Source organism: Lytechinus pictus, chromosome 19 (genome assembly GCF_037042905.1).
Source record: "Lytechinus pictus isolate F3 Inbred chromosome 19, Lp3.0, whole genome shotgun sequence".
Lineage (NCBI taxonomy): Eukaryota > Metazoa > Echinodermata > Echinoidea > Temnopleuroida > Toxopneustidae > Lytechinus > Lytechinus pictus.
Window position 1 is genome coordinate 5351518 of NC_087263.1, and position 25169 is coordinate 5376686.

The 25169-nt window shown below is 38.0% G+C and overlaps 1 protein-coding gene across 2 annotated transcripts; it reads right to left on the reverse strand.

Moving 5' to 3' along the window:
* Nucleotides 1–6274: 6274 nt before the first annotated feature.
* On the reverse strand, nucleotides 6275–20418 carry LOC129282996 (uncharacterized). 2 transcript variants are annotated; one of them, XM_064113768.1, is made up of 8 exons: nucleotides 20308–20413; nucleotides 17905–18042; nucleotides 16548–16713; nucleotides 14627–14847; nucleotides 13912–14022; nucleotides 12462–12588; nucleotides 11052–11160; nucleotides 6275–10311 (listed from the first exon to the last, which is right to left on the reverse strand). In XM_064113768.1, exons 2-8 carry the CDS (start codon nucleotides 18024–18026, stop codon nucleotides 10172–10174), a joined length of 996 nt encoding a protein of 331 aa, XP_063969838.1. In that variant the 5' UTR covers nucleotides 18027–18042; nucleotides 20308–20413; the 3' UTR covers nucleotides 6275–10171. The 2 variants fall into 2 exon arrangements, with proteins under 2 accessions (XP_063969838.1, XP_063969837.1); XM_064113767.1 differs by having other exon boundaries at nucleotides 6285–10311; nucleotides 20352–20418.
* Nucleotides 20419–25169: the final 4751 nt, after the last annotated feature.

A 25169-nucleotide genomic window follows, 5' to 3' on the forward strand; every position in this document is an offset into this window, starting at 1 on the left:
GTCGAAGGTCAGTGGCTGTTTGCAGGCATCTACAGAGAAACAGGTGAAATTTTCTTGGTTCCTTTAAAAGATAACAAGAGGGACAGAACAACTCTTGAACCACTCATTTTACAGCACATCAAAGCTGGTGGTACCATATTTGGCGACTGCTGGAAGGCATACGACCAACTTGGACTTCAAGGTTTTAATCATTTCACAGTCAAACAACCCGCAAACGAACGAACACACAAACAACATTGAAGGCCTATGGTGTCGGGTGAAGAGGCAGTTGAGTGAAACGTGGTTCAAATGTAATGCTTTTCTGTCAGACCAAGAATTGCTCAAAAATGTGAATTCATGTATAAATCCAATGCCAAGTTCTGTTTCTTGCCAAAATTCATGAATGTATCATTGTTTTTACTGCCGGTACTCATTTACTCCAGTTTGCCATTGTTGATGTATTCCAGAATAATCAGAGAAGGGAGCCGCTATTGGAACAACTCAAAGGCGGTACGGGACTACCTCTTAGTCGACCTTTTCACTGTGAATGCACAGCGAACGTGTGTTGACACTTCAGCAACAATAGAGGAGTACAAGTCGAGGATAGTTGATGGAAAAACCTTGATTAAGGTCTTAATGCCTTTTCCTTAATTTTTTAATTGGTAATTTTGTAAAAGGCATAATTTATTCAATTTCTGTTTCTTGTATACATACAAACCTTCTATCTACTGTAACCACAACAATGTGCATGAAGCATGAAGGTAGCACTTGGATTCCAAACATGAACATGGAGATTAATGGAAAATTTCACAAAAGTTGCAGGACATTTTTGGATGACATCAAAGTTGCCAATTTACATGTAATAACATTAATTCCTTAACCCGAATATTACTGGGGTATTTCAAAGCTTGTTATTACCGGGATTCAATCCTATCTTATTACCTAATTTTCAGTATAAAGAGGACGAGAGAAGAGAGGTACCAATACAGGGAGATATCAATTGATATCTTGATAAAACAGGAACAAATACTCTAAAAAGGGAATGGTTGGCATGTCTGTAAATCTACTCCATTGGATCATCATGGCTAGTGATGCGAGCAAGAAATCTAAAAAGAAGGCAGGGAATTTCTTCCCCAAACAACGGAAGCCTTTCAAGAGCAACCTTCCCCAAGATGGCCATTTGTGGTTGATCCACAGCTCAACCACAAGGTGTAAGAACTAAAACGAAAAGATGGGGGCAGGAGGAAAAGGGGGTTGGGAAAATAATCTCAAAATAGCATGCTCAGTACAGTTTTGTGCTGCTTGCCACTCACATAGCAGCAAAATGGAGGGTGGAAAGAGAAGTGCCAACTGGCGTTCCAAAGAAATAAGTTATTTGCTCGAGCTAAGACACGACCACTCAGCCATATTTTCAAACAAGTGCACCGATATCCAGACCAATAAAAAAAAAGAGGAGCAGCATGGGAGGCAGTTCAACCTTCTAAAAAGAAGGCAGGGACATTTCTTCCCCAAACAATGGAAACCTTTGTGGATGATAAATTGCTCAATCACACAGTGAATAAATCAATTGGAATGACAGGAGCAGAAGGATGAGAAAAAGGGGCTCTTTGTCTCATTTGACATTGAGAGCTATCTGCAGGACATCCAAGAAAGTAAGAAAGGGGAATTCGGAGAGGTGCTTGGCCCTAATCTGGCAAAAGGGTCTATCTGCAAAATTTTGGATTTTTTTTTTTTCATATCTAGGGTTTATGAGGCCAAAATTTTCATCTGGCCAACTCTCAGTGGTGCTCGAGCTTTTGTTTTCGAGATACCAGAGGACACCAATATCAAATTCCATCATTTTACTGGTATCTAATCTGGCAGAAGGGTCTATCTGCACATAGACCCTATAAAAAGTGGTAGTAATCTGGCAAAGGGGTTTATCTGCACATAGACCCTTTTGCCAGATTACATGGTGGAGAAGATGTGTTCATTTAATCAGGCAAAAGGGTCTATCTGCGCATACATCCTATTGCCAGATCGAAAGGTAGAGGATCGATGTGTAATTTAATTAGGCAGAAAGGTCCATCAAAGTCCCGCGCCCAACCTAGCCTGCAGCTTGCCGGGCAGGCGCGTGGCTGGGCCTGCCGCGCGCCGGCGCGGCCCGGCAAGCATGCAGGCTAGGCCGGTCGCACGCAGGCACGCAGGTTGCATACGGTATATGTCTGTGGTATTCGGTAGCCCAAATTAGGCCTACCGGGTATATAAGTCAGTAAAGTCTAAGTCATGTGCAGAAAACGGAATTTTCCGAGCCTAATTCCAAACAGCCGGGGTTTACGGATGCTACAAATTGCTCTAAAAAGAAAGAGATGTACCGGTTAGTGACTAACTTGATTTGTTCGGCGCAGCAGCTGCAGCTAGCCTAGCGCGCGCTGTGCTGGCGGCCGGCGCTAGCGCTGCAGCATGCTAAGCCTTAATTAAGCAGCAGCTAACTTTTACGAACAGGCGAGAAACTCCTCAATTTTTTTGCGAGTTCGATTTGGGATGGTTAAGAATACCACTAAGAATGGGTAAAAAACAGCAAAAAAAAAAAAAAAAAACCATGCCACTTCCCCCAAAAGAATAGACTAGAGTCTTACAGATCTATACCGGTACGCAAATCACATCTTCCTGTAAGTGTAAGAAATTGAAGAAATCAAAGGCCTAACGTTAGGCCTACCGCCTAGCGGCCTATCTAGAGACTAACGTTAGGCCCACTCTCACGAATGCGAGGTTAGTAATGGTGGGGTGTCCAAACTTTGCGGACATTTTAAAAATATTCATCAGGCTAAAATTAATTCACACAATAGACGGTCTATTCACATTTCATACAAAACCCATTCAAATAATTAGTACCTACCAAATTAATGGCAAGATCGTAGAATTTTCTAAACTAAAAAAATTATTGACGAGAATGTGAAGTAGAATCTAGATCTAACATGTTGCTGTTTTTAATGCTTAAAATATGTAATTATTCTATTAATAATTTCTAATTCAGCTGAGACTGTTGTTTTTTATAAACCTTGAATTGAATTGAATAAGTCATGACGAAAGAGCTCCGTTTGATAACACTATACCCCTCTTCTCCAAGTACGAAAACCCTACTGCCCCAGGCATGCAATGTAAGTATCAAAACACCTGTTTCTTGACCTCGGTCCGAAGATAACACAACAGCCCGAGTGCGGTCCGGGAAAACATGTCGCCATTTTTTATTCACTTACTTTCCTTATTTCGAGGTTGATTTTCTTTGTTCGAAATTGAAAATGGGCTAGCATTGAATTTCTGAATACAATATGCCTTTGAAAACGTGATTAAATATCGAATACAATAATTTAATTCCGAAGGTCCTTCTACAGGCAGAGAAGACTTACGTAATAGCACAGCTGTTGTTATCATTTCGTCCTTGGCTCAACGCTCATAATCTGGCCTGTGGGGATTACCTGGCCAAGCGGGGTTGATCAGGCGGGTGTTTCATAAAGCTGTTCGTAAGTTAAGAGCGACTGGTGATGTCTTGCGGTAAATGGTACAATTGGCGATGATCACCAGTCGTTGTTAAAGTCGCTCTTAACTTACGAACAGCTTTATGAAACGACCCCCAGGGCTTGGAAATGATGTTTTAGATTTTCAAACGCAAAATGGGGTGAAATACCGCAGTTTGCAATCCGAACTGCGGTCCGTTCCCAAACGGGGGTAAGACGTAATGGTGACATTGTGGTTAGCTCCGTAAATTCATGTCTGTATTCATGAAAAATTTGAACTGTGAAGGAAAAATTATGAATCATTGAATGACCTAGATTTCAATTATGTATGTTTTGCTTATCTTGTTAATTGTTTTTTGTTCAACTGATTGTAATGCACAGTTGCACAACTGATGCACAACTGATTAAATTATACTGAATACATTCACTTCAATTGAAAAGGAAAAAATGTAAATTTGAATGAAATTTGAATGAATCTGTATATAGCGCTCATTAATTGAAATATGATTATGAAAACATATTATCTGCCATCATTTAATCTGGCAAAAAGGTCTATGTGCAGATAAACCCTTTTGCCAGATTACAACCAATTTTTATAGGGTCTATGTGCAGATAGACCCTTTTGCCAGATAAATATCACTGTCTTTGCTCCCGAGATTAATCTGGCAAAAGGGTCTATCTGCATTAAATTGGATCTTACAAGAAAAGTAAAGGGATTAAAATAATAAAAAGGGACTAAAAATAATTTTTCAAAGATAAACTAAGTGATAGAATAGAGTCCACAAGCTAAAATTAACTCTCAAGTATTCTACAAGTAAATTAAATGCTCAAACTTCAAAGCTGATTTTCTCAGAAAGTTTTTCGAGGGCGAATGTGCAGATAGACCCTTTTGCCAGATTACGGCCGTGCTAACAAAAGCTTTTAAATCAGCTATGGAGGCAGCTATTCCTGCTATCATTACAGCAGTGAAGGATGTGTGCCTCTCTGTTGTAAAGGAGGTGATCCACCCAGGCAGGAAAATTTCTTCCCCAAACAACAGAAACCTTTCAAGGGCAACTTTCCCCAAGACGGCCCTTTGTGGATGATCCAATGCTCGACCGCAAAGTGAATGAAACAAATGGAATGACGGAGGCAGAAGCAGAGGATGAGAAAAAGGGGCTCTTTTTCTCATTTGACATCGATAGTCATCTGCAGGACATCACAGAAAATAAGAAAGCTGTTAAATCAGCTATGGAGGCAGCTACACCTGCTATTATTACAGCAGTGAAGGATGTGTGCCTCTTTGCTGTAAAGGAGGCGGTGAACCCACACCTCCTCCGTCCAAAATACAAGGACGATGACCTAGAGCAGCAACTAAGGAGGGACAATCATTGTTTCTATGGTATTAAGTTGAATAATGTCAATTCTTTTTGGACATAGCTTTGAAAAAATGTCAGCAGGGAGGTGTCTCCAGAACCTAGAGTTACAAGTGGGAGAGAGACCAATGAAGATTTGGTTTTGGGGAAAGAGGTCTTGATCTCATGAGAGTATTGTAAACTGATAGGTATGGGGTAGGATGGGTTTTCCGAAGGCTCTCCTGACCGACCTGGGAACGGAAATTTAACCACCTGGTTAGTTCTCTATTGGTGACAACTGGTTGTACATAAAGTCTCCCTATCCCCAGACTTACGGGTTGGTCAAAGGAGGTTTAGTTAGCCCGAGCTAACATTTAAACCATGGACTAATTAGCCCGAGCTAAATTTTAGTCCATGGTTTAAACCTCGGCGGTATTCACCAACAGTGGACTAACTAAACCATAGTTTAAATTTTAGTCCATGGACTAAAATTTAATCCTGGGTCACTGAGCATGCTCAGTTTACAGGATGATTTCTGAGCATGCTCAGTGCAAACATTTGTTGCTGTTCATTAATTAATTAATAATCATGGAGGATACAGGAATTAAGAGGAACAGGAAACCAAATTGGCAGAATTGCGAGAAGAATTATTTGATTGAATTAATAGCAGACAGGATCCACATAATTAATAACAAGGTTACCAATCACACTTCAAACTCAAGGAAAATTGATGCTTGGAAAGAAATTCATCAACAATTTGTTAATAAGTATGGACAAAAGTGGACTCTAAATCAAATGAAAGAGCAATGGAAGAGGTGTAGGGTATCGTGGGTCACTGAGCATGCTCACAGAATTGGAAGAAGAATTATTTAATTGAATTAATAGCAGACAGGATCCACATAATTAATAACAAGGTTACCAATCACACTTAAAACTCAAGGAAAATCGACGCTTGGAAAGAAATTCATCAACAATTTGTTAATAAGTATGGACAAAAGTGGACTCTAAATCAAATGAAAGAGGTGTAGGGTATCGTGGGTCACTGAGCATGCTCACAGAATTGCAAGAAGAATTATTTAATTGAATTAATAGCTGACAGGATCCATATAATTAATAACAAGGTTACCAATCACACTTCAAACTCAAGGAAAATTGATGCTTGGAAAGAAATTCATCAACAATTTGTTTATAAGTATGGACAAAAGTGGACTCTAAATCAAATGAAAGAGCAATGGAAGAGGTGTAGGGTCTCGGCAAAAAAAAGAGTATGGCACATACACCAGGAGACAAGAAAAACTGGGGGTGGGCCTCCACCAAAGACCCCCTCCCAGATCACTCAGTTCATAAGGGACATTTGTCCAAATGATTTTACTCAATTGAACAATCCATTCGATGACGACGCCGATCAGGACAACGACGCAATATCGGCGTTGGAGTTTATCTATTTTCTAATTTTGTAATTCTGATGGTTTTTAATGTGGAATATGAAATGAAATAAAATGAAAGTACAATTCCTGGAATGAAGTTGGCCTAGCTCAAGTGATAAGAGCTGCAACTCAATTTGACTCGATTGAAAATAAGTAACGAGGCATATTTGCGCTTGATACAGTTCAAGGTGTTCCACACATAGTCTGTCAACACTGCATGACAAGGATCATTCTTCTACCAGAGAGAGGTGATGTAATGACCAATGTGGACACACCCATTTCTTCAGGTGGGCACAGGAATCATGTCTCGTCAAAAGCAGTGTCTCTTCTCTCTTCAATTTCTAAAAGGAAATGAGATCAGACAGAATCTGGGCCCCGTCTTACAAAGAGTAACGACTGATCCAATCAATCGTAACTCTATGGAAATCAATTAGTGTCTTAATTTTTTTTCCACAGGAAATTTGCAAAATGTCCTTTGTAAACAAAGGAGAACACACCAAATCAAGAAATCAAATAATTTATCGATATGCATTGATATCTAGAAATTTTTTGAACAAGCATGCATTTTATATGTTGACTTTGCTGGCCTTCTATAGTTACGATTGATCGGATTAATTGCAACTCTTTGTAAGACGGGCCCCAGAAGTTCCCGTTGGGGATACCAATCATCATATTTGCCAGGGATATTTCAACAGAACGGTCACATACGGCAATGCATATGATATTGGATACATGTACTCTGACACCCAGCAGTTGATACAAATAATTTGCCATTATGGTGTGTAGAACCAAACAGACAGATACCAAAAATTGCATCAATCAGGGTTGAAAATAATTTTATTTTTAGGGGCTATCTTGTTTTTCCACACTGGGGCAATTGCAGAATTGCGGGGGTTAGTTCTTTCATTTTAAGAGCTACTTGGGCAACAAGCAATTATGCAGTAAATGCAAAAAAACAATATTCTACGATGGTTAAATTTTCTAAATAATCTTTAATATTGTTTGTGACAGATCTTGGGGCGAATAGTCACCCCAAAGCATGCATTTGGGGGAATTTTACGGGCAATTTGAGCTGCCATGAGGCGAAATCTCCCGTCACCCTCATTTCCTACATTGGCATCAGGGCCATCATCAAATGGAACGTTGAGAAGTGTTCACCTCACATTTGTCACACACAATGACGACAACATATGCACAGAGTGTAGAAAAATTCCAACCATCCAAAGTCTACGAAATAGAATAACTCAACATCAAGAAGAAGAGCAACATCAGCTTTTTGCCACCCTCTAAAAAATAACACAGGTACATGGGACTGACAAAGAGCACGTTTTGCTAGACGAGGCTCTGAAACTGCTTCAAGGCCCTCGTCAGTTGGAACGTTGACAAGTGTTCACTGCACATCAAGAAGAAGAGCAACATGAGCTTACTGCCACTCTCTAAAAAAATAACACAGGTACATGGGACTGACAAAGAGCACGTTTTGCTAGACGAGGCTCTGAAACTGCTTCAAGGCCCTCGTCAGTTGGAACGTTGACAAGTGTTCACTGCACATTTGCTACCCACTATGACAACATATGTGCAGAGTAGAAAAATTAAAACCATCCAAAGTCTACGAAAAAGAATAACTCAACATCAAGAAGAATAGCAACATGAGCTTACTGCCATCCTCTAAAAAAAAACGCAGGTACATGGAACTGACGGAGAGCACTTTTTGTTAGACAAGGCTCTGAAACCGATTCATGTCCCTCGTCAGAATGTTGAGAAGCATGACCTGCACATTTGCCACCCACTATGATGTCAGGCAAGAGGTATTTACATCATTACCAAAATAGTTATTGCTAAAGCACACGGTACACTTAAAAAAAAAGGAACCACCTGTTCCATTAGAACAAGCCTAGGAGGGGATGTGCAACTTGGAAAGTGAGTGGGCTTACTCAATCATGGAGCACACTGTCAACAGCAAGAGAAAGGGATAAAGGAATTATAAGTCAACCCAATGATCTAGACGAATTGATTATTTCCATGGTATTAGACATTGACTTTGCAAGTTTGATATGAATGATGAAGTTACAATGATGAGGGACCAGATCAGATTTGATGTTGTGCCAGCAATCAACTGGAATATGAATGCATGTCGAGAGAAGCAAGTGCAAATACATAACTTTATGTAAGTTCTGATATGGAAGTAATTGTTCCCATTGCTAATATTTTGTTCAAACTGGGGTTATTTCAAGGCAGAAATAAACAACATAGTGTATATTCAGGATATATTAGATATTGATGGAACATTATCGCAAGATCAGAGAATATTATTATCAATACATACTAGTCGAGAAACGGCAGAGTTTCAGGAAGGAAAATTTGACAATAAATTTCATATTTGTCTCCCATTTCTATTTACCTTTGGATACTGTAGTTGGGATGCCATCATTAACAACATCTATAAAACATCATGTTAATATATTGAAGTCAGTGAAAGTAGATTAAAGATACATTAGACTTTGCAGAAAATTTCATTTTTGTCTTTTACTTCCTTTTATAGTTGGATGTAGCATATATAAAAATGCCCTCATTAAAGACGTCCTTTTATTATTGGATGTTGTTGAGATGTCTTCAGTAACATCACAATATGACCTTGATGTCAGTGTATGTAGACTATAAATACATTATACACTTTTTTCAGGAAATTTTAAGTTTTACCTTGCTTCCTTTTGTCATTGGATGTTGTTAAATGTTGCTGAGATGTTTCCGGTGACATCACAATATGGCCTTGATGTCAGTGTATGTAGACTAAAAATACATTTTTTCACAGGAAATATAAAATTTGTCTGTTGCTTCCTTTTGTCATTGGATGTGGTTAACATTGAAATGTCACTGTTGACAATTTGACATCATCTGTAGGCGAGACACCATGGTTTTACATTGATGTCTGAGTATGTAGATTAGAGATAAAAGTGCACCCTTTGGAAGAAATTTAAAATTTGTCCCTTGCTTCCTTTTATCTTTGAATGTAGTTAAGATTTATAAGCAAGATATCACAGAGTTACATTGATGTCAGTGTATCGATCAAAGATACATTTAACACTTTTGCAGGAAATTTAACATTTTTTACTCTTGTTTCCTTTTATCATTGGATGTAGTTTAAGTTGAAATGCTATCACTGAAAAGCATGTACAGACAGGATATTGAATTGATCTCACTGTACGGAGATTAAAGATACATTCTAAAATTTGGCAGGAATTTGACACTTTTGCTTCCTTTTATCGTTGGATGTAGTTGAGGTACCATCATTGACAGCATCTCTTATAAAAGAAAGAGGGCGCTCTAGGCTGTTAAAACACCTCTCTACACTTCCTCGGTCAAATCAGATTTAAATCTTCAGAAATCAGCAATTACAGGAAATATCTTTGTATCACGTTGAATGATTCTTTCAAAGAAATATCAGGGAACATCTTTGCAGGTGATTGTACGTTTGTCTCTCGTTCTTTTTGTTGTTGGATGTAGATAACATGGAAATTTAGATTACAGATACATTTTATCCTTTGATGTAGCTCAGATGCCGTCATTGATAGCATGGCATCACATAGCCTTTTGACAAGGTCTTGTGACTTGGATATATTCCTCGTCAAATATTTGCTGAGATGAGATCAGCAGTCGACGAAGAGAGTTAGCGAGACCCGGGTGAATGCTAAATCGAGCGACTCACTCAGGTCTGAGCGACTAGTCTTATCTTTCTAGTCGCGTTGTCTCTGATACACGAGTCACATCAGACACAAGGTCTTGTCTAAAGCCTTGATGTCAGTGTACATAAATCACAGATACATTTTACCGTTGGATGTAGTTCAGATGCCGTCAATGACAACATAGCATCACATTGATGTCAGTGTATATAGATTACAAATACATTATATCATTGGATGCCGATGAGGTACCGTCATTGAAGGAAGTCTACCACTTCATCGAGTTCTCTCTGTCTGGCTTCCTGGTGAGCCCATCTCTCCTCCGCTACCTTTGGGGTGATGTTCCATTTGTCGTGATAGATTCTTTTCCCGCAAGATGGGCACTTCTTGCCTCCTGTTCGAAACAATAAGAGATTGTCATGCATAAAATAAGAAACTATCTCATATTATAGGTAACACTACATAAGTGGAATTTATTGGAACCCAAGAAATGTGTTAGATTTCATGTGAACGTGAGGTTAATAAGGCATGTTTTGAATTATTTGGTCTGAAAATTGTTTTGAATTTTTAGATGATTCTTTGCAGACTTATGAAGACTTTTGCAGACTTATCTCTACTTTTGAGAAATTATCATCAGTAATGCATGATTATGAATCATAAAATGTGATAAAGCATATTTTCAGACTTTTCTGTGATCATTATAAGGTAACATGCAATGCTTCAAACGTCATGACATATTTCTTATTTTTGAGAGATGAGATAACATCTTTTCATTTGATATGAAATTCTTATACTTTTCACTGATTTATCAATTTTTACAGGAAATGAAATGCGAAATATGAACCCAATTGCAACCCTTGTACAAAAGTCAATGAGGAAACATCATCAGTCCAAAAATGTTTGTGAAATAAGTAATACCAATTGAAATATTTAGAATTGTAAATAAAATGACAGGATATCATTTAATTTCTCAGATTTTCTATTTCAGGCAATTGGGAGGGTAATACAACACTTGCTCCTCCGACAATTGCTCCAGGCTCTGTTCACCATTGGGTGACCCGTGCCTGGGATTTCAGCAGAAATAGCCTGATAGTATGAGAATAAATCTTTCCAGTTCTTCAGGGTTAGACTCACCCGTAAATGGAGGCGTTTTGAAGAATTCATCGAGACATCCTTTATGGAATATATGACCGCAATACACCCACACTACAAACCGCCCATGCGTCTCATCTTTGACGGCATGCTGGGAAAAGAAAGGAAAGTGTTCAAGGTCAGTGTTTGTATATGTGAACAGAGTTGCCAACTAAAATATTCCAATGCTTTGTCTCCACCGGGTCACTGCAGTCAGACCATAGGTCTGCAAATAATCATCTAAATATTCAAAACAATTGTCAGACCCGGCAGGATTAATTCCTTAATAATAATAATCCGTTTTTTTATATAGCGCTTAATACATCGGAACGACGTGACTAAGAGCTTTACAGATATATCATTACCCCGGTCATCGGATTCAATCAGTCATTCCCGCACACAATGTGTGCACATCCTCCACTCCCTGGGGAGTATTCCAGTCAGTCGCCGGTGAGGCGCACACAGTACTGGACAAGCTACAATGACTTTCACATCCTACCGGGTACCCATTTAGCACGTGGGTCGAGAGTGGCAAAGGACGCCAGACCGCGATGGGATTCGAACACACGACCCTCTGTTTACAAGGCGAGAGTCAGAACCACTACACCACGGCTCCTCCACTTCCTTGAATGCACTGAGAGCCGGTGATGTATATACAGAAACTAAAATGTTTTGAGAGAAAAGGTACATGTCTATCTACTTTGCAACATGATTATTGCAGTATAAGAAGTATTGAGTAGTATATTGGTGTGTTGTCATTCAAGTGGATCTATATAACAAGCCTATACTGGTCAGAATGTTGCATTATGGGTAACGAACCTGGCCAGATGTGAGTATCTGAGGACTTGAGATGGTGCTATATAAACATGGGTGCTGGTTCATATGCCCTTTAAAGGGGAAGTTCACCCTGATGAAAAGTTTGTTGTAAAAATAGCAGAAAAATACCAAAAATATTGGTGAAAGTTTGAGGAAAATCCATTAAAGATTAAAAAATATATTAGAATTTAAAAAATTTGGGATTTGTGACGTTATAAACGAGCAGCTGCCCCATATGTTATGTAATATAAGATGCATAAATTTCAATTTGTTTTACGGTTTGTGATGACTTGTGTTTCTTTTTAGGAAAGGGAGTGAAATGATTTGACTATTGATATACTGAAGGTAGAGTAAAAACTATTTTCAATTTTTTTAGAAAATGAAATTTCTTTTATTTTTTACCATGCAATATGTAGGAAAGCTGCTCGCATATGACGTCACAAAATTAAATAATTAAAATTTTAATAACTTTTTTATTCTTTGATGGATTTTTCTCAAACCTTTGGCAATATTTGTTATAATTTTTTTCCTCCTATTTTAACAATACACTTTTTGCCAGTGTGAACTTCCCCTTTAACTTTACTCAGAATAAATTACCTCAGGATTGGGGGTGAATGCTCTTTCTCTACATATCGGGCATATGGATCCTGGGTACGTCCGTAAACAATCAATCAGATAGACCGCTACTTTCTTCAGGGAAGGTGACGGCTCAAACGGAGGATCCCTGAAAAAAAACACACATAATACACAGCAATAAATCTATAAATGATTTCTGCAGGTTTCATATAATAATACATTTCATTTAAACATTGCCTCTTCGCAAGATACAAAGCACAATAAATAAAAGAAAATAGGGAAACACAAATAATCATAACTTGCTTATATTGCGCTTCACACTTTCTTTATCAGAAGTTTCTAAGCGCTCAAAATGGGGTCTAAAAAAAAAAAATAGAAGTCTAGTTCAAATGTACAAGTCAGAAGACAGGATTCTCTGCAATCAGCCAAAATACAAATTTTGGCTTCAAAAGTCAAGATTTATGAATTGACATGATTTATCAGAAAGAGTTCACAGTTTTAAATCCTGTCGCTAATGACTAGGGGTGGCCGGATCTACCTCACAATCGCAGCAACCGTCCTTACCCCCTCCTCCACATTGCACAATTCAGTACATCCTAAATCCAACCCTCCTACATACTCTCTGCCTCCAATTGCTTCTTCTATGTCTTCTTTGGCCATCCCCTCCTCTTCACACTATCAACATAAAAATACAAAGCCTTTCTACAGGGTTCCCAGCTTTTCAAGAAAACAAAATTCCCTGATATTTCCCTGATGAAGTTAAAAAATTCCCTGATGATTATTTAAACCCATTCCCAGTTTCGCATGTTTTCTAAGTCGTTGCAGTGAATTACATGTATTTTTAGTATAAAAAAAATAATGTAAAACTAATTAGTACCACCATAACAAGTCATTCAATGGATGTTGTTTTGATATGCAACAAAATATAACAGAGTCTGACTGACTAGGTCATGCTTTTGACTTTGGGGCTGATCGTAATTCTGATTTTTTTTTCCCCCCTCATTTTAGGCATTTTCCCCTGATTTGAGGTATTTTTAATCAAATTCCCTGATTTTTCTTTGACTGGAAAAAAGTAAAATAATTTTTCATGATTTCCCTGATGGGCTGGGAACCCTGTTCTAATTTGGCAAAATGACACCTTGTGGTATCTTTGTCCCCAAATTGACACCATGGCCTGTATTGTGAAATCTGGTTTAAGTTAAGCTTTAGTCTAACTGTGCTAAAATTATGGGAAGCCAAAATAAAACTTTTGTTTAAATTGTATGTTTTTATATTATTCACTATACTCTCTCAACATGACATAGTGGCGAAGAAAAATAGAGTTATTATTCCCAGACAGTTATGAATGATCCGAGGAACAGACGAGTTGATAAATAGAATTTATACTAATCTCTATTTGTGTCACAATTGGCTGTCCATAGTTAAACCACAACTTTAAACCAGAGTTGAGAATAGGGGCCCAAAGTCTTACTTAGTTTTCCTTTTTAGTGGAGGTTGAACGCATCGTCTTGCCATCTCCTCCGTCTGAGCTAAGAACATCTTGTGAAATAATTCAGGAAAATTGTTTTCTACATTCTCTAGCCTGAAGGGAAAAAAATCATCAAAATTGGACATAGAATTTTTAACACTTTACAGTTTAGTTTGGGTTCTCAAAACAGTAATATGCACAACACAATTAATATGCACATGGGAGCTTATATGCTGTCACACTTTTTATTTTGCATCTTAATCACACAATGTTTCATTTGATAACAATAGAAGCCATTAAAATATATGAACTATGTTCTACCATGAGACTTGCCAGATTTATCAACTTCTGTATTTAATGAAATATGTATTTAAATGCGATATTAACTGCAGTATAACATTTAGCATTGCAATATACGGTTCCACGACATTAGCTCCAGCGACAATCGCTCCACTGTAAATTCCACACACTATCAGAATGATCGACTTCAACCCTGGATATACGATACCCTCTCCTAAACCTAACCCGAAACCTAACAAAACCCTTTTGCAACCCCAACCCTAACCCTACATGTATATCTTATACGAAATAAAGCCAGGAGCAATTGTTGCTGGAACAAATATTGTGTCACCCAATATACTATAGAGTTCCCTTTAATACATGGGGCGGGAAGCAAAGTACTCTGCCACCATTACCGGTACTTTTTTTTTTTACTCACACAATCTGTTGTTCTGGATATAGATCAGGAACCTTTAATCTGAACTTCATGAAGTATTCTGCTTCTCGTATCGTGATAACGATGACTCCCGACTTCTGCTTCATCTTTATCTCGTCTTTCTCCGTGATCAGTTCTCGTTTGATAAACGACACTTCTTCGCTGCATACACTGAATGGGTTGTCAGCCAGAAACTGTTGAACAAACTTCACAACGTGAAGGATCTGAATATTTAGAGAGGGAAAGTATGAGACTTTATTTAAACAGTTACAGTTTACATAATCATGTTTTCAAGAGTGATACACACTTCAAGAAAGTCACTTAAAACCACGTTTGATATGAAGTTGCACTACAAGTGCCTGAAATCCTTATATTGATGCAGGCCTTAATATTGATATTTTTAGGGCAAGGCCACATGAATCAACAATGTTTATGAAGGGCAGAAAAAATATCCAAGACCAATGAAAAGGGCACTGAGGCCAGTCAGCAGGGCATCCAATGCCATAGCCTTAGATGCCCTTAGATAAATTTTAAAGACCTGTGATGTGTGGTGTCACTTGTGATATAAATACCGTTAAGTATAAACATTCTTTGCATTGGTATACCGGTAGCCTCTTAATTTTGCAGGAAAAAATGGTGCTGGGACAAATTTCACAAGATGTAGGTGTTGAGCTTGCAGTTATCAATAATGTGATTTGCATCATGATTATAAACATAGGCCTACAGAACAGGTTTTGGAACTGGGAGAGGCAATCTGAATTGTACTTCCGACACCAAGCACCAACTCCAAACTTTAAAACACCATATTCAACACCAACACCAGCACTAAACTTGAAATCACCCTAGATGTCTTTCAGTTCTTAACCAAGGTTTTCCAAGGAATTTCTTGGCTTGTTCATCACAGATCTTAGTCAAGCCCTCTCTCAGTTTGTCTGGGAGTGTCTTACTCTTTACCTTGGTGCTAATGAAGGCAAACTGAATTGTGCTTCAAACACCAACACTGAACTTGAAAACACCCAATGTCCTTCAGTTCTTACCTGAGGTTTTCCAAGGAGTTTCTTGGCTTGTTCATCACAGATCTTAGTCAAGCCCTCTCTCACTTTGTCTCTCACTTTGTCTGGGAGTGTCTTACTCTTTATCTTGGTGCTAACGAAGGCAAACTGAATTGTGCTTCAAACACCAACACTGAACTTGAAAACACCCAATGTCCTTCAGTTCTTACCTGAGGTTTTCCAAGGAGTTTCTTGGCTTGTTCATCACAGATCTTAGTCAAGCCCTCTCTCACTTTGTCTGGGAGTGTCTTACTCTTTATCTTGGTGCTAACAAAGGCAATTTGAATTGTGTTTCAAACACCAACACCAACACTGAACTTGAAAACACCCAATGTCATTCAGTTCTTACCTGAGGTTTTCCAAGGAGTCTTGGCTTGTTCATCACAGATCTTATTCAAGCCCTCTCTCACTTTGTCTGGGAGTGTCTTACTCTTTATCTTGGTGCTAACGAAGGCAAACTGAATTGTGCTTCAAACACCAACACTGAACTTGAAAACACCCAATGTCCTTCAGTTCTTACCTGAGGTTTTCCAAGGAGTTTCTTGGCTTGTTCATCACAGATCTTAGTCAAGCCCTCTCTCACTTTGTCTGGGAGTGTCTTACTCTTTATCTTGGTGCTAACGAAGGCAAACTGAATTGTGCTTCAAACACCAACACTGAACTTGAAAACACCCAATGTCCTTCAGTTCTTACCTGAGGTTTTCCAAGGAGTTTCTTGGCTTGTTCATCACAGATCTTAGTCAAGCCCTCTCTCACTTTGTCTGGGGGTGTCTTACTCTTTATCTTGGTGCTAACGAAGGCAATCTGAATTGTGTTTCAAACACCAACACCAACACTGAACTTGAAAACACCCAATGTCCTTCAGTTCTTACCTGAGGTTTTCCAAGGAGCGTCTTGGCTTGTTCATCACAGATCTTAGTCAAGCCTTCCCTAAGTTTGTCTGGAATTGTCTTACTCTTTATCTCAATTATTATTGGTTCATCAGGATACTTCCCTTGAAACTGCATGCAAACTTCCAACTTCTTGTATTTTGTTCTCCTATATCCAAGAAAAAAAAAATAATGGGTTACTCATATTGTTCAAGCATCTGTATAAAGTAACTGTTTTCACTTTCCTTCTTCACGTAAAAAAATACCCCCAAAAGGTGTACATTTCATATAATGACATTAACAAGATAGTGTGTGGTGGCATCATTTGCACATTACATATTCTGTGCATAAATCTGTTAAATTAGTATGTAATGTATAACATTCTTGTTTTTACATTTGATTTGATGAAATTTGAAGTGATATGCTTGTTTGATTTTTCTACTTTAATTCAATTCAATCGGAGAGTGGATTTGACATAAATCAGATTATTCATCAAGATTAATCAAGACTCACAGGATGTATAATCTTCCTTTGCTCCTAAAACGGGCAAATTCCTGAATTTTCTTTTTACAATGGAAACAATAAAAATATGAACATGTGTAGAAAACAATGATAATATGCATTTTCAAAGTGGTTAAATTGAAAGTAACAGATAATGGCTATCACTTGTGTCAAAATTAATGATAAAAGGAGACAGTGATTTTGTTGCATTGCCAATTTGAAATGTATAATGATTGGTTCAAGTTTAAAGGAGAATGAAACCCTTGAAACCAGCTGAATCCACATCAAAGAGAAAAATCAAAGAAACATATTGTTGAAAGTTTGAGGAAGATTGAATGAATAATAAGAAAGTTATGAGCATTTGAATATTGAGATCACTAATGCCATGTAGATCCTCCCATTGGCAATGCGACCAAGATCTGTGATGTCACACACGTACAACTCCCTCATTACTTTAGTACTTATTTCACTTATATTCTCACTTTTATAGAGTCTATCACAAAGGTGAGGTGTTCTCTTTATGAGAGGACAAGTACAGAGGTTTCACAACATTATATCATTGATGAATCGTTTGTCATATGATTAGAATGAGCAAAAAGAGATGTTTTGGGGTATATTTCCAGTGTCCAAAAGGGGAGAGTTGTTCATCTGTGACATCAGAGATCTTGGTCGCATTGCCAATGAGAGGATCTCCACAGCATTAGTGATCTCGACATTCAAATGCTCATAACTCTTCTATTGCTAGTCCTATTTTACTCAAACTTTTGTTGATCTTATTCTTTGATTTTTCTGCTTTCCCAAAAGCTAACTTGCTCCAAGAATTTCATTCTCATTTAACAGCTTTCATTCAGGAACGTACACAATCCTTATCCTGACGGCAGCAGGATGGCAAGCCACAATCTCGGACCCGGGAACTTCATTCACACATCGTTTTCTAACGTCCTCCAATTCCTTATTGATGAAGTCCATATTGGAAAGCATGATTGCTGCAAGATAACTGAAATGAAAGGAAAGAAAGAACAATTTCAATTTCCTGCTTATTAAGCTATTTATTAAAATAATGCATAATGGTTTACTCTTGGCGCTTGTGCACTTTCCCAATGCCCAATGAAATAGTTAAAGAAAACAACTGTTTCAGCTCAGGTCGCTGAGGGCCAATCTGCCAAGATGCTTACTGCTCAAGACCAAAGTTGTGCTTTGCCTTTATGTTATTTTGACATACGCAAAAAAACCAGTGCCAGAGGCCAGAGCAAAATCACACAAACAACTCTAGTAGATCTAACTTTATATCTACTTTTAGTGAGACAGAGTGCCCAGTTCCTGCCCATACTCAATCTCGACTTTGACTTACTTGTCTAAGTCATGTCTAACACCAGACCTGCCAACCTCTGGGAATTAAAAATTGTATTCTGTGATAAAAAATCTGTATTTTCCCCAAAAAACTGTATTTCATAATAAAATTTGTGGCGCGCGCTCATCGCAGCATCAAGCTGCATGCAAGCTTAAATGCGCACTGCTCTTGCAGATGAAAAAAAAAAACATTGACAAATGTGTATATCTCAACCAGGTTTTAACAAAACGATTGAAAAAAAAAAGTTACCAGAAATTTAACATTGATCCAATAACCATATTTGTGTAAGTTTTAAGAAATAGAGATATATAGAGATGATTTTTCTCAATAAATTACGATTTTGTTTTAAAAAATCCCCCCAAAAAATCATATTTTTTATAAGAAAAACATACTGTTTTATTTTGGTTGAAAAACGTACTGGTTGGCAGCTCTGTAACACTAGTAACACTACCAGAGACGTGTTCAAAGACTAGCTCAGGCCAGGCTCAGCGAGGCGTGAGAATTTTAATTTTGGCCTAGTGAAGCGAACAGTGGCCCGGCTTGCGATGACCAAGCATATTTTGAAGCCTATTGGTGCCCATATTTAATCAAGTAATCATAAGAATTGTGCAATCCAAGAATTAAGACACAGTTATAAAATTACCGAGGAGCTGAATCAAGGCTGTGTCTGTGAAACTTATTACAAATATTAGCGCCACCATCAGGCTTCCTTTTATTTCCGTAGAACTAGAAGAGACATGCAAAGTCACTTTCCAGGCCAGGCCGAGGTAAGCTAATTTGCTCTTTTTTGTATGATTTTGATTTATAAATTCAAAACTAAAATTACGATTGTATGTATGGCTCAGCGTTGGTATGGCTACTCACCGGAAAGAGCCCCGCCCCCTAGTAGCGAGAATGAGTTTGGCAAATATATTTTTTTTAAATTTCTCCTGCAAATGCAATGTCGAGCGATGTTTGCCGACTAGATCTACTTAGAAATCCAGGGCCAAACGCTGTTCGGTGTACAAAGTTAGTATAGCATAGTAACCTCGCAATATGCGTGAGTGGTATATTAGTTACTAACCTCGCAATACGTGTGAGTGGTCTAAATCTAACACAAGCTGGCGTCTAGCGTCTTTAGTCATGTATTAGACCAAAAGCTTCAGTCTCTGTTATGTTGGTTGTTCAGCTGAACTCCGTTGGCTTCACTCACCAAATACAGAGACCGAAGTTCTAGCGCGATCTGTACAGGGGACTCAAGATCAATGGCCATATGTTTATGTATATAAGTTCGGATAAAACAGGGAGGTGTAGTTGCGCGACAGCCGAGGTAAGTCACTGTTTTTGTTCCTTTTAACTTGATTTTTCCCCGTTTTTTGGCAATTAATGCAAAGAGGGAATATTAATTTGCATTTCGGACGCGTTAATTTTCAAAAGTTTGATTATTAAAGACAAAAATTGAAGAGCCCCGACGGGGGGATTTTGCATTGTAGTAAGTCCCCTAAAGGCCTAATGGTGGCTGCACGATAGCGAGCCGTCGGCCGTCTGTGTACGAGGAGATATTAAAAAAATAAAAAATTCAAAAAACTCCTCGAAACAGACGGCTGCCAGCTGTCTACTGTCACTCTCTTTTTTCTACATAAAATTCATGACCACCGCTCCAACCTGATGTTGAATCCCTAAATTATCGGACTGGAATTGATTCGTCTCTGAGAATCTCCAAAACAGTGGAGGGATCACCTAAGAGAGAGATTGTCAATATCTGCCAGTCTTGTCTTGTAAAAAAAAAACACAACGCAAAAAAAGGCGAGTGGGACTGAAAGAAAGATTACAATGTACCCAGTGACGTGACAAACTATAAAAAAATCACCACTTAATTAATCGATTATGATAAAAATTATTATCCTTCTGAAAAAATAGATTTCGGAGTACCTTTAGAATCCAATGTCATGAATCGATTACAAAAGAGCAATTACCTACTAATTGCTGCTGCCGGTGTGGTGCGATATCAGTTTTCTCGCCCTCTACGTTCGTGAGTGAATTAAGAGTCCCCGGCGACAAGCAGGAATCGGATCGGGAGATGGATAAAGGATGGGGGGAGGGGGGAGATGGGGGAGGGGGGATGGCCCCGTAGAGGGAGTACACGACTTGTCCAATGTGGTGGATGTAGTAGGAGAGAGTGAAGTAATGGCAGGTGATATAATAATCAGAGGACTTAAAAAGGGATGATATATATGAAGGGATCAAAGAGGGGGCGCGTGATCGAGGACACGTGCAATGGTATATAATTATGTTGATGATGTTGTTTAAGGAATGATATACGTTGATATCTATATATGGATACAGAATACTTGGATACTATTATATTAAAACATGTATGGATATGAATACATGGATACGTGGATACTTGGATACTATTGGATACTTGGATACTTGGATACTTGGATACGTGGATACGCGGATACGTGGATACTTGGATACTATTGGATACTTGGATACTTGGATACGTGGATACGTGGATACGTGGATACTTGGATACTTTTGGATACTTGGATACTTGGATACGTGGATACGTGGATACGCGGATACGTGGATACGTGGATACGCGGATACTATTGGATACGCGGATACTTGGATACGTGGATACGTGGATACGCGGATACGCGGATACGTGGATACTTGGATACTATTGGAGACTTGGATACTTGGATACTTGGATACGTGGATACGTGGATACGTGGATACGCGGATACGTGGATACGTGGATACTTGGATACTGTTGGATACGCGGATACTTGGATACGTGGATACGCGGATACGTGGATACGTGGATACTTGGATACTATTGGATACTTGGATACTTGGATACGTGGATACGTGGATACGCGGATACGTGGATACGTGGATACTTTGATACTATTGGATACTTGGATACTTGGATACGTGGATACGTGGATACGCGGATACCGTGGATACGTGGATACTTGGATACTATTGGAGACTTGGATACTTGGATACGTGGATACGTGGATACGCGGATACGTGGATACGTGGATACTTTGATACTATTGGATACTTGGATACTTGGATACGTGGATACGTGGATACGCGGATACCGTGGATACGTGGATACTTGGATACTATTGGAGACTTGGATACTTGGATACGTGGATACGCGGATACGCGGATACGTGGATACGGGGATCTTAGATACCTTTGGTTACATGGATACTTGGATACGCGGCTACGGGCACATGCCTACATGAAAACTTAGATACATAGATACTTGGATAAGAACATCAAGGAGTTTTTGATACTCTGGAACATGGAAAACACATGAAGAAGTGCATGATACTAAGTGTACTTTTAGAACGAAGCATCACAGACCCTAATTACCTTATTTTCAGATAATTGACATCGTCACTTTTAATCTGTATTTTTCTTGAGAGAAAAGATAGAAAAGGCTACTTTCATCAGTGAATCGTTAAAAATTGGCTGCTCTCTTTATAATTATAACGAGACATATATCAATTCCCTAAGCCCATATGATTACAATTTGACCAATTAATCTTAATCCTTTTTAGGATTGATTTTATTTAATTAAGTTGATTTCAGTAAACAAAATATAAATAAACTATTTGGATTATTATAGATTTTTCAGTCAACATAAAAGAAGGCTAATATAATAACATGTACGAATATGCAGCTTAAAGGTCAAGTCTACCCAAAAAGTTATTGATTTAAATCATCAGAGAAATAAGAAACAAGCCAATTTCATCAAAAAACGTATGTAAAATAAGAAAGTTATGACATTTGGAAGTTTTTCGCTTATATATCGCAAAACAATTACAATCATGTACAACTCAGTGATAAGTAATACACGAGCAACAGAGAACAACAAAATAGTTAAGTAAGGGGATAATAAGAACGATATACGTTTTGGTTATATTAAAATGACCAATCAATTTCAAAACATTGGTTACAATTCGACAATTAATTTCACTCACTCCTGTTGGTAATTGCAACGAGACACATCATAGGGCCAATATCACAATCCTTTTTTAAACAAATTAATTTCATTCCTATGTCTTGTTATGTGAATGTCTCGTTCTGATTATAAATTATCTCATATATGACTCGTTCTATTTATAATTATTGGCATATAATTTACTTCTTTTCAAAAATTATAGAAAGAGTGAACTTGATGAAGAGAAATAGAAGAGGAATTACAGAAGGGGGAAAATAGGATAAAAGGAGAAGACGGAGGAGGAGAATGAAGAAAAATAGGAATATAAAGTGAGGGAGTGCAATACAAAGTTTTGTGAATGATATATTGCATTATTGGCATATAATTTACTTCTTTTCAAAAATTATCTTCCTACTTATACATCCAGAAGACTATCAAGAGAGCATGGAGAACTGCAATTGTAACAGAACATCGGCATGCAATGACGCCTATGATATAATATCTCGTTTTAAGCATAAATTGGATTAAACTTTAATTGGTGGGTTGTAATGTGAATGTCTCGTTCTGATTATAAATACGGATAAGTATTAGTCCTATATGATTCGTTCTATATCTTAATTTTTATCAAAAATGATTTTTTTTTTAAATAAATGTTTTATGAATTTAGACCTAGTTAAAAATTGAATAAGTTGACCGGTTTATGAAAAGACATGACTTTCTTAGCGTTTTTTGAAATGGTGAACAGGAATGTTATATCTGACTAAACAATATTACTGATTCGAGTGCGAAGCGCGATTTAAAATATGTTATAGGGCCTATTGCGATCGGAAACTTCATATTTTAAGTACGTTTTGTACATAAATTTAGACCTATAAACGGACATTCCTTGCTTCTTTTTTTTTTTTGGGGGGGGGTCTTGTTGTATGCATTAAAAATTCTTTAGTAATTTACGTTAAATAATGTGTTTAATTGCCAATATTTATTATCATCTACGATTATGCTGTAACGAAAAATGCATACACGACATACCTACAGTTACAACATCACCTTATTAATAAACTGGTAATTAGATACTGTCTTGCTCGAATGCAGTATACTGAAAATTTATCAAAATCGAATATAAAATAAGAAAGTTATGACATTTAAAGATACGCTTATTTTCAACAATTGGAAATTTTGAAATATGACGTGCTTGCACAACACATGTAATTCGATTTAATTATGTTAAAAAATGTCACTTCAGAATTCCTTCAGTTCATTGATAAAGAACCACCTGTGAATGCCTTTGAGACTATAGGGATACCGTGTAAGATTAATACCCCAAATTCTTGAAAGGAGGGATTAAGATTTAATAGTGATTACGTAATCTATTGAAGTTAATGACCGGCATGAACGTGAGACCGGCATGAGACGAGGAAAGAAAGATGAAATAAAAAAAGAGAAAAAAATGTGAAAAAGGAATATAAGAAAAAACAGAAATTCAAGTTTATATTCCTAATGCATTTTAAGCACTTTGTTTGATCTTGAATGATATTTTATTAATAAGAAATAATAATAAATGATAGCATGTTTATAAATATCGCTTTTCTCAGAACGGCTCAAAACGATTTACAGCATATTATTGTCCCATGATTCATTTCAATCCCGCATGAAAAGTGCACAATTTCCACATCTTGGGAAGCATTCCTTGCATTCATCGCAGCCTCGAAATGGCGCTTGCAAATTCAAGCATACAATAACCTTCGCATCCAACCGGGTACCCATTTGGCACCTGGGTCGAGAGTGGCAAGGTGTGCCGGCAATACGTCTTACCAAAGGACGGTATATAGACCGCGGTGAGAATCGAACACACGACTCTCCGTTTACAAGGCGGGAGTCAGAACCACTATACGCCACGACTCTTAAAAAAAAGGCCTTCCTGAAAAAGTCGTGCACAGAACAGCATGTTTCTCATAAACATAAAGTATGAGCGCGAACTTCTTTCAAACATCAAGGACGAAAAGACCTAAGTATTTTTCGTAAAAATGAATAGCGTGCACAATCTTCTTAATTAAAGTATTAAAAGCATGAAGAGCGAAATGAACCAATAATTTTAACAAATTGACCTAGCTGAAACACTGATATCTTCCCGTCTGTAAATTTCTTCACTCTTTTTCTTCTTTTCCACTCTTCTTTGCATTTATTCAATTTTTCCTTTTTACGCAGCCAATAGGGCGTAGAGATCGCATTCGGCCTCCTGGAATTGCCCATTTACATTTTCTTTTTTAGTCTATATTTTAATTGGTACAAGAGGAGGCAAAGGCGATTAGACACTGGATTCACAAGTTCGTCCAAAAATTAAAACTGATATTTCTAATCTTACACATTCACAATCTTGGCCAATTATTTTCTGTTCATTATCGCGATTTTTTTTCCTACTTGATTCTATTTCACCTCATTTCATTCATCTCCTTTGTTTATCCAGGGGCCGCGGAACGGTTTTCAAAGTGGGGGGGGGGGGGGGCTGAGCCAAAAGTGGGGGGCTGAAGCCCCCCAGCCCCCCCCCCCGGTTCCGCGGCCCCTGTAATTCCTATTTCTTTTGTGCTGTTTGTATATCTCTTTAATACTGGGAGGGATAAGCCAGCAGCAGGGAGAGGAGGGCCGTATTAGCACGACATTCCCCCTTTGTTTTTCTTTTCCACCATATCATTTTTTAAGTTTCCCTTTCCATTTTACATATATTTCTTCTGTTTGTACTTTTTTTAAAGGGGTAAGCAAGACCACCTCGCTTCTTGGTCTGCATGTGCCTGTCGAATGCAATTTGCATCCTAACTTCCCGTTTTCTTCC

Excerpts from the sequence above, each read along its gene's own strand:
- LOC129282996 (XM_064113768.1), bottom strand. The coding sequence starts at position 18,026 with ATGCTTTCCAATATGGACTTCATCAATAAGGAATTGGAGGACGTTAGA. Across the intron at positions 16,714-17,904 it reads GCCGTCAGGATAAGGATTGT|GAGAACAAAATACAAGAAGT; the intron begins GTACGTTCCTGA and ends TCTTGGATATAG. Across the intron at positions 14,023-14,626 it reads TATCCAGAACAACAGATTGT|GCTAGAGAATGTAGAAAACA; the intron begins GTGAGTAAAAAA and ends TTTTCCCTTCAG.